The sequence below is a fragment of the Temnothorax curvispinosus genome, unplaced genomic scaffold, assembly GCF_003070985.1.
Source record: "Temnothorax curvispinosus isolate PA1 unplaced genomic scaffold, ASM307098v1 QBEX01003397.1, whole genome shotgun sequence".
NCBI classification, from domain to species: domain Eukaryota; kingdom Metazoa; phylum Arthropoda; class Insecta; order Hymenoptera; family Formicidae; genus Temnothorax; species Temnothorax curvispinosus.
In genome coordinates, this window is record NW_020213177.1 from 32,665 (window position 1) to 43,343 (window position 10,679).

Below are 10,679 nucleotides of genomic sequence, written 5' to 3' on the forward strand. Positions count from 1 at the left end.
TTTGTCTAACATGATTTGAACTTGTTTAATATCTATTTATGTATTTTTGAAAATATTTTTAAATAATATGATTACTTTATATTAATAGGGACATAGAAAGTCTGAACGAAAAATCAAGAATACCACGAACAAATTAAATGGTCAAGCAGTGAATTATAAATCATCTGATTTATTGTTAGAAAGTAATCTCCTGAAAAGGTGCAATATAAACATTTTCTAATGTTTATATGTTTATAATGTTTATATGTTTGTTTATTTATTAAAATAAATTATATTATAAAATATATTATATTATAAAATAATATAATTTTAATATAACTACCCAATAAACACAAAGTAACAATAATATAACTGTTTTGTTATAATTTCTTACTCAAAAATATAACTGTTATGTACAAGGCATGTTATATTACAGTTATATTATTGAGTGAAAAATTATAATATAACAATTATATTATTGTTACTTTGTGTTTACTGGGTATTGATCGCCATGTTGCATGTTTTATTCTTTTGTGCAGCAATTTCAAGTCAATCAGTTTGCGCCCCTCGTATCTAGAGGCCCTCTATACTTTTGTATTGTGTCATAGCCCTGATCGACAAAGGACATATTGCATTTTGTTCATAGAGAACTCGATTGCACAAGGCAAACTTAATTATGAAACTATTTTATTAATGAATTTGTATCACATATAAGGCTCGTAAGTTACATTGTAAGATAATTGATATTTTTTAAATATTTATTGTTCTTTTTTTTTATTAAAGGTATTTGACAGGGGGAGGGGGGCGCAATATGTTGCGAGTTCAACATTTTGCGCTCCCTTCCCCGGCCAAATGCCTTGCCCTAGCATGGGCATAACGTAGGTTACATATAAGTTTATTTAAAATAACATTGCTTTCTTATAATTGGGTGCGATCCACTAGACGCTTCAAATGCTTCAGAGCATCATTTTGTCCTTGTTTAACATTTGATAAACAACAAGGATGAAATGTTTCCAAGAATTAAGCGTTTGGAGTACCAAAAGTGGCTCGCACTCAATATCTATAATATCAGCCTCTGATAATATCTAGCGATACTTGGTCCGAAAATAACTTTCTTATAGCCTAATGAGTGTAATTGTATTCATTTCTTCAAAAATGCACTTATTAAATACATAATTTTCTTCAATGAAGATAATTCAATTCGAAATTGAATTCTCCATTCCGATCGACAGGCGTAGAGTCCCTAGACTATCTATAGACAGGCGGCGTTTATGGCGTCTCGTTAGTTTGCGTTAAAAAATCAAAGTTTCGTGCATGTGGATGATCCAGTTTTTCGTATTTGTTATTTAAAACAACATTTCTTCATGCACAGCTCGGCTCTACGAATTTTCAGACGGTGCGTACGATTAATTTGTTATCGCTCGACACGTGTCATGTTTCACGCGAATTCTTAGGTTAACGTAGCATAACCTAACCTTCAAATCTACTTGACATTTGACTTTCGTTATATAAAAAGGGTTTGACACTTTACATAAACAATGTATGTTGTGTGCGAGTAATAACGCGAAATAAGTATATAATAATGATAATAAGACATAATTGTAATGAACATAAATTAGCATGAACAAAATATTATTTCTCTTTTAGCGTTTATATATAAATATGTAAAAGATTTAGTATATTAATTTGTTAATAATTTTTAATATTAATATCTTAATTAATATAATATTAATTTTAATATAATTTTATAATACTTTGCACAAATAACATTTTTGTGTATTGTAAATAACAGTAAAAACAATGTATTGTAACATACGGAAATTTGACGTCATAATTTTGCAATATAGTAATTGCGTATAATAATTTATTACATATTTTATTGCCGATTTATTTATTTAGTCATATGTATCTCAGGTTTCACGAACCAAAATTGCTAGGCACTGCGGCTGAGATAAGGACTTCTATAGATTCACTGTTTATCAGACACAAAGTACAAACAGCAATGTTGGATGACGAAAAGTTAAGAGATTTGGATATTCCGGCGCAAGAAGAAGTTAATCCCCTATCATGGTTGCACACTGTGGCTCCTGCTTTTCCAGTGAATGGCTCAAAAGTAAGATAATTACGCACTCTTAATTATGGACATATTTTGTTTTAATAAAAATGATTTTCCCAATCCAGATCACTATAATCCACAAGCCACGGGTGTTTTATAGCACTTTGTTAGAAAAATGCAGACGTGCCAAGAAGAGAATCACGTTTGCCTCTCTGTACTTGGGTACTGGCACCTTAGAGACTGAGCTGGTAGGTATAATAGAAATTGTAGCATTTATAATAGAAAACCTGGCAAAATAATTATTTCGAATAACAAATTAGCAATAATTAACTGCAAAAGTTACAAGAAAAAGATATGAAGAGAGGATTGAGATTGAGAAATAAAATGTAGTTAATTTTCCAATTTTCAAAATCGATTTTTTTGAGAAACGAAGTTATGTTTCTTTCCACAGGTAAACGTGATAGAACAAGCAATGAGCACGAATGGCGGCAATGTGCAAGTGCGGATCCTGCTGGACTATATGAGAGCTTCCCGGGGCAAGCAGAATTCCCGAAAGATGCTGCAGCCGTTGCTTAAAGGCAAATGTAGAGATCATTGCAAGATCTTCCTCTATCACACGCCGAAATTACGCGGCGTGATGAAAGCAGCAATTCCGGATCGCTTTAATGAGCTCATCGGTTTGCAACATATGAAGCTATATATGATCGACAATGACTTGATCATTAGCGGGTAAGCTCATAACTACGATTGCTATATAATTAATTAAGAAAAAAATGTCAGAATTTATATTAAAATTAACAGCCGATATATATGAAAGGAAGAAAGGTTAATTAAAAATATTTAATAATAAAGCCATTTGAATAGCTCTGTGCTAAATATGAGATATATAGTATATAATAATAAAAAATAAGACCATTTTGATATACAATCAATCAATATCGAATAAGCCATTTACAGTTTGATATTTATAAAAATATATTAAACAATCATTTTATGTTAGAGCGAACCTCAGCAATGATTACTTCATAAACCGACAGGATCGGTACTTCGTTATAGAAGATTGCGAGGAACTTTGCGATTTCTATAATAAATTGATTGAGAAAGTGATGGAATTTAGCTTCTTATTACAACCAGATGGCAATACGAGCTTAAATCCTGCTGTGAATTGCCATCCTTATAAAGGATCTGGGAAAGTCTTTACCCAAGAAGCAGCATCCAAGATACAAACATTCTTACAGAATGAAATAAAAAAGAATGCTGATCTCGACAAAAGTATACCGATAACTATTCTATATAAATTTTATTCAAAGCAAGAATATTCAAAACTGTTTCACCACCTAGATTGTTACTTCAAACTCACAAATTATATTATTTAATCTTTAATTATTACAGATGCAGACACGTGGATATTTCCGTTAGTACAAATGGGTCAACTGAATATTTATCACGATAGCGAAGTAACATTGAAACTCTTACAAACTGCTCCAGCGGGAGCCACACTCAAACTCGGAACCGGTTATTTCAATCTGACTTTTGACTACAGTCAAGCTGTGCTTAGAGATTGTCGAGCAACGTGTCACTTCTTGACAGCACATCCCACTACCAATGGCTTCTTTAGTACGTCTTTCTTGTTCCAAACGTTTGGATTGCACAAACTAAAATTTATATAAGATCATTTATTGCGTCTCATTTTTTGCATGATTATATTTTTCTTATAAAAAATCTGGATAAATAATTCTAGAAACTAATAACTATTTATTACTAAAATTATCTTGCTTTTAAGATGCCAAAGGAATTGCCGGAGAAATACCAACAGCGTATACCAGAATAGAAGAATCCTTTTACAATTTATGTGAGAGAATGAATCAGCAAAAGAGGGTAACATTATGGGAATTTGCTAAACCAGGTTGGACATATCATGCCAAAGGTCTCTGGTACACTTTGCCAAATCAGCAAAAGCCTTCGTTGACTCTCATAGGCTCGCCAAACTTTGGTAAAGATAAATTCTTATTATCTTGGATTCTAATCTTAGACAATGAGATTGCAATAATCTCTCAAGGATTTTTAGCACGACTAAATTAAAATATGGATGATTTAGGTTATAGATCGGTGAACAGGGATCTCGAAACACAAATAGCTGTAGTGACAAGAAATAAAAAGTTACAAAATGCATTGCACGAGGAGCAGGCACGATTGTTTTCCTGTGCTAAACCTGTTACGAGGAAGACTTTCTCGCAACAAGATAGAATACCATCGGCTTGGGTATGCGCGGTTGTACTCTTCTTTCGCTATTATTTTTGAAACCGAAACATGAAAAGGCAAATCTCATATTCTAAACTTATTTAATTTTAACTGTAACATATTGTACAGTAAGTACAGGATAATTGATCCACAAATATAAAACCGTTCCCAATGAATTTTTACCCTCATGTTAGACATTTTTTTCATTGTATAGGATTTCTTGTTATTTTTACTTTTTAGATTAAAACAATTTTTTTAATAAAAACTTCATGTCATTTTTCTATGCAAAGAATAAAATTGTTGGGCTATATGAGATATAAAGAGGATTAGATCTGGATCTTGGGATTCTGGATTCTAGAATTTTATATATATATATATATAAATTCTGAGAGTAATAGAAACTAATCTTCATTTTGTAAGTGATAAATTAGGCTGCATCCCCATGGAGAAAGAAATAATGGAACGGAATTATATAAAACAGAATCACTTTGATTGGCTAATCTTCAGGTAGAGGCTCTCTAGATGGGATACTAGCCAATCAGAGTAATTCCGTTTCAATTCCGTTCCGCTATTTCTTTTTCCATGGGGATGCAGCCTTGGCATTTTATTCTGTAAGTTTGCCGGCAGAAGTTGTAAAATCAGTGACGTAATTGTTTAGGCTATCCTGTAAGGTATGTGATAAAATTTAATATTGCTACGATGTCGACGTTTCTTACGCAGTATCGAATATGTAAAAATTGTTTTGATCCGGGTAAAGTAGTAATGACAGCAATAGCGATAGTAATAATAATAGTAGTAGTAACAGTAATACAAGATTGATTGTCTGTTACCACTCATAGTTGAGATAATTGCATTCAATTGCTGCAACGACAAATATCGCGACACTTTACAGATGGGAACAGACCGCTATTTCACACTTAAGAGATTTCCAAGATTTGGCAACCGGCGCGGCGATTAACAATTGCCCGAGGAAGAGAGTTTATTTGTCGTCGATCACGAACGTTTCCTCTTTGACAAAAAATTCAACAACTTCTTCCTCCACATTCTTCGAATCTGAGTCCAATTCGTCAGTATCAATATCTGAAAGTGCACGCATATAACAATTAATCTCTCAATTCATATAAAAAATATTGCTTATTTTCAATATTAATAATACAGCCGAAAAACTTCCTAGTTCAATGTGTTCATAAATTAGGAAAGTGTATGGATGGCACATACACTTTCAATACTATAGACAACTTGAGATATATATATATCTATATAGTACCAGATAGTACTTACTGCAACGTAACTCTAGACGACGCTTCTTCTGATTGTTCCACTCTTCGATACGTTTCGTACGATACTCTTCGAATGCCTTCATCAGCAAGCAACGTTTCTCGATTAATTCCTAGAAAATTAATCACTCGTTAAAGTAAGTCACAATCACAGACCCTTTTAGAAGAAACATTTTGTACTCTCATATATTATTTTTTGCCACTTCATAACCTTTACATACAAAAATTGAAGTTTGTAATATACTGGAATACTTGAAAAACATTGCTAGAAAAATATTTTAATATCAAATATTTAATACATCTTATTAAATGAAAATGCACCTTTGAAGCACGCGTCAGCCGCATGCGATCTTTGCTCTCGAACTGCGCCGAGTACTTCTTCAAATTCTTCTTTATCTCCTTAATCTGCTCCGCGGTGAGCAGAGTCGGAGGCCGCGGCCGCCACAACAGCTGGTTGAACGCGTTCAAGTTGACTCTCTTTAGAATACGGCCCTGGAACGTCCATATCCAATAACCATTATCAACGCTGGTCTTCCAGCTAGACACTGCCGTGACGACATATCTAAAATTAATCGAAACGAAGAGAAAGTTAACTTCTTGTTATTGCTTCTATGCTTAGCTCTTCGTATTATACGACTGCTTCAATCTTTTGAATCTACCTGCCAGTCGGGTCCCATTCCACGTCCGAGGTTTGATAATGATCAGTGGAATTCATAATGGTGAAATCATTCGTGTCGATGAATTCCAGAGCACCAGCCATTGTTGTCAGGCCAGCGAGGACGATAAATTGACCCGACGGCGACCAAAACAGATGATTACAAGCCTTCTTCTCCAATCTTTCTGTTGAAAAAATGCAGTTTACGAACGTTAAACTTGAATCAACGAAACAAAAACTCGCGAGTTATTAATTTAATCACGTAAAAAAAATTTAAATGTAAAGTTTCCATTATATGTAATTACTTACTGAGAAGGGCAGGTTGATGGCCATATCGCACTTCGTAGAAGCTGACATTTACGGTGGGTATTTCTCCGTGAATAATGGCGAATTTGCTGCCAACTGGCTCCCACGCGAAAGCGTGAATCGGTTCCTTTATCTCCACACTATCCACAGGAATTTGTTTCTCCCTCATGTGGAAGATTTCAAAGTTGTATGACATACCCTGTAATATAAAATATGAATAATTTTTAATAGCAATTATATTTTAATAATAACGACTACTGAAAGCTCTTTTGTTTTTGAAAATCTAAAAATCAAAATTTGCCAAATAATACTAAAATTATTCAATAAAAGTTATTCGCCAGTGATGAAATAATTCGGTATAGTTAAACGGCCTGACTGGCAAGTTTTATTAAACATAACACAACGACGTTTCGACCACTATTTTGGGTCCTTTTCAAATTATTTTAGCAATGATGGATCATTGTGCGTCAAACATATAAAATTCGTAGCGGGACAACTTTAGTTGTCCGACCTTCACATGAGACCGTCGTGTTTTTCCGACCCGCCACGAATTTTATATGTTTGACGCACAATGATCCATCATTGCTAAAATAACTTGAAAAGGACCCAAAATAGTAGTCGAAACGTCGTTGTGTTATGTTTAATAAAACTTGCCAGTCAGGCCGTTTAACTATACCGAAATACTAAAATTGTACATAATTCTAAATATAATTATAGTTATATATAATTTGTACATACTGAATAAATAACTGTTATGCTTTATGCGAAAAATCGGCTACATTAGTCAACTCACTGTGTATTTTTGTTCTGTCTTCTCCTTGCGTTTGGCAAAGCGATCAACTTTCACGCATAGGTAGTCACCAGATTTTTGCCAAAAGATCTTGCAGTCAGCCACGTTAAACAAATTCTTATTTCTTATTTCATTGCGGCTGAAAGTAAAGTATTATTTTGGTTAAAAATTTCCTTTTATGCCAACAATGTGGATATGATTCAAGGCTAAAGACTTACTTAGGAATTTCGAGCAAAGTTACTCTCGCGGGGACGTCTTTATCTTCTGGCACCCAATAAGCAAGAACGTTATCCGTCGGAGACCAACTGAAATCTCTGATTCCTGGAATCTTGATGCTCTTCTTGTCCAGCAGACCGAACGACTAAGAAATTAAATGTGATGATAGTGACTTGTTACAGATTTAACATAACAGGCAATAATAATGAATAATTAATGTTAAGTATCGTAAATCAAGGAGAATAAATGTGACTATGAGAAATACTCACCGGAGTTTCATAGACACTGAGAACGTCCTCTGTGCCCATGCGCGCTAAATATTTATCGTCATGCGACCAACGGAAGATTGGCCAGACAGAAGATCCATCGGGGAAGAACGATCGCTTTTCCTGACCTGACAGAATGTCCCAAATCACGAGGCGCTTTTGATCCTGTCCGAGATCAGTACGTGGAGTATAGGTGACTAGGTAACGCTCACAAGGCGAGAAATCGATACACTCAACACCTCGCTGGCTGAATCTGGCTTGTTGGGTGAACTGAGGGCCACCCCACAGCGCAACTCCCAGTTTGTGGAATGTGGACAGATATGTACCTAGCGGTGACCATTTCACATATGTCTCTGTCCAACGCTGTAATCAGAGAAAAGTAGTAACAAACTTAACTCATTGCAGCTGCTACATAAAGAATTGCATAATGAAATTTCTGTTAACAAAATCTTTTCTACTCACGTTACGCTCTTCGAGTAGGGTGGGCTCCGGTGCCGAGTTTTGCCAGATTTGAACCGACACACCCGCTCCATTGCCGCAAAGAACACAGAACTGGTCGTAAGCGTCTGGCTCCAACAAATGATAGTGCAAGTCACTAGCAGCTTTGAAGGGCTGAGCCTTCGGTGGTTCCCAGTTCTCTGGGATATCCTCAAACTTCTTGAAATCCGTGAAAAGATTAACCTTGAACGTATGAGATTTGTCGATCTTGTAATTGTTGGTAGACTTGACTGCAGTGAGCGCGTTCAAGTGATTGTTATATTCCAGAAAAATGTATCTGTCAAAGAGAAAGGAAATATCTCAGAAGCTAATAAACATTCTGCAAGCTATCTCATTAGAGAAATAGCTTTATTTCTTTTCAAATTTAGGCAGGCTGTGGACTAACCCTTTAGTCTTGCCATCGGTCTCATTCATTGGATAGAACTGATTGACTATTGGGCCAAATTTTCCCAGTACTTTACTGATAACAGATTGAAGCTTCTCTAATTTGTCAGGCTCTACCCGAGGAACATTATCCACAACAATCACAGATTCCACTCCATCTGTTTCCGAAGGTTTCTGCTTCAAGATATCGCCGAGCAGCTCTGTAAATTTGTGATACAGATATGTATTCATTGTTACAAAAACTGCTCACTCTCCTAACAATAGATTATCTGTTTTACTTGCATTTTTTAGCATTTTCTCTGGAACGAGACAGACATATATTTGAGAAAATGCTTAACCCTAGACAGACTCACTGGGGTAATACGTTACCCCACGCGAAATTCAAATTCACATCATTTCAGCCAAATTTTTGGTTCTTTTATGTTTTGTTTTTCAAAATTTTTTTACTGTTTTTTTTTTACTACCACAAATTGATGACTACTATCGTCTTCCCTATTAAACAACAAACAAAATTATCTATTATAAAGTTTTCTAAGAACATTCTGGAAATATTATACACGCGGTACAAGTTTGGGGTAACGTATTACCCCAGTGAGTCATTCACGTATGAGAAAAATAAGTGATTCTGTCTAGGGTCAAAAATGACTTTAACCAAAAACTTTAATTAACAAACTGCAATTAATTTAACCAGTAAAATTCAAGCAAAATTTTTACACAACTCGTCATTTCAAATCTAATCTCTTCTTTTATGTTAAACGTTAAACAGTAGAGAAATTTATAATTCTACTTACATTTTTTAACAAGACAACTATTATTTGATAAATTAAATTACTAATCAAGTTAATCAGAGTTCGGTCAAGATGTCACGCTGAGTTATACAACTGTTGTGTTTCCTGAATGCATCCTATCGTTCGGCATTTTTTATAGTGAATTCAATTGGATGTACTCAGTGCGCACTGGTGCATATTAAAGCCGTTGTACACTGATTTAACCTCTAATCTTTAAAGTAAAATGCAAATATCTCAATCGATAAAATGTCTAATATATATTTTACCAAATAACACAATAAAGAACATTAAGGATTTCACGATTTAACTGTTTATATTAAACATACACCTTATGTTGATTTGTATACAGCTTTAATGTACCTATACCAGTGCACTGAGTGCATCCAATCAAATTCGCTATTAAAGATCAAAATTAGGTCTATTTTCTATTGGTAAACTGCACTAATTCAGAGTTTGTCTTTTTTCTTCCAATGTGGAGTAAAAAAAAAGCCTGTTCTTTTTAGCTTAACTTCTTGCACGGTTTATCTTTTCTCTTTTTCTTTTCACGTTGGAGAGAAAAAGAGAAAAGATGAACCGTGCAAGAAGTTTAGTTAAATAGAACAGGCCTAAAGATAAACTCTGAACTAGTATGTACAATCAGTTCAGCAATAGAAAACAGACCCATTGTGACTATCAAGCCGACATCGTGGCGACACATGGCGCGTCTAAAATTGAAATGAGGTGTACAGTAAGGGCCAAAGCACATATGACAGTCGTAGTCATAAGCGGGGAGCACACACTTCTGCATAACGCATAATGCGTAAGCATAAGAAAATTGATTGGTCTATTTTCTTATGCACATGTGTATGGACCAGTCAATTTTCTTATGCTTACGCATTATGCGTTATGTAAAAGTCTGTGTTTCCCGCTTTAAAGCGGGGAGCACACACTTCTGCCGCTTAAGCGGGGAGCACACACTTTTACATAACGCATAAGGCATAAACATAAGAAAATTGGTTGGTCTATTTCCTTATGCACATGTATATGGACCAATCAATTTTCTTATGCTTACGCATTATGTGTTGTGCAGAAGTGTGTGCTCCCCGTTTAAGTAACGCACAAGTTTTGGTGTATCCTGATCTGTCAGATCGGGGACTTTGAACGTCGTATATCGCTACGCAATGTTATGTGCTTTGGCTCTAAAGCCCCTTGCACAATGCCAGGCAACAGGCAATAGGAACAGG

The 10,679-nt window shown here is 34.8% G+C and overlaps 2 protein-coding genes across 3 annotated transcripts; one reads left to right on the forward strand and one right to left on the reverse strand.

Moving 5' to 3' along the window:
- Positions 1-840: 840 nt before the first annotated feature.
- LOC112452427 (CDP-diacylglycerol--glycerol-3-phosphate 3-phosphatidyltransferase, mitochondrial) lies at positions 841-4,452 on the forward strand. Of its 2 annotated transcripts, none has more exons than XM_025012625.1 (8): positions 841-1,375; positions 1,894-2,092; positions 2,161-2,283; positions 2,487-2,764; positions 3,036-3,307; positions 3,428-3,652; positions 3,819-4,028; positions 4,134-4,452. In XM_025012625.1, the coding sequence occupies exons 1-8, from the start codon at positions 1,344-1,346 to the stop codon at positions 4,334-4,336; spliced, it is 1,542 nt and encodes a 513-aa protein (XP_024868393.1). In that variant the 5' UTR covers positions 841-1,343; the 3' UTR covers positions 4,337-4,452. The 2 variants fall into 2 exon arrangements, with proteins under 2 accessions (XP_024868393.1, XP_024868394.1); XM_025012626.1 differs by lacking the exon at positions 841-1,375 and adding an exon at positions 1,406-1,519.
- A 231-nt stretch (positions 4,453-4,683) lies between these two features.
- On the reverse strand, positions 4,684-8,914 carry LOC112452425 (eukaryotic translation initiation factor 3 subunit B). The gene is made up of 10 exons (XM_025012624.1): positions 8,670-8,914; positions 8,249-8,561; positions 7,790-8,149; positions 7,523-7,665; positions 7,308-7,443; positions 6,518-6,713; positions 6,213-6,393; positions 5,875-6,115; positions 5,558-5,666; positions 4,684-5,356 (listed from the first exon to the last, which is right to left on the reverse strand). Exons 1-10 carry the CDS (start codon positions 8,897-8,899, stop codon positions 5,256-5,258), a joined length of 2,010 nt encoding a protein of 669 aa, XP_024868392.1. The 5' UTR covers positions 8,900-8,914; the 3' UTR covers positions 4,684-5,255.
- Positions 8,915-10,679: the final 1,765 nt, after the last annotated feature.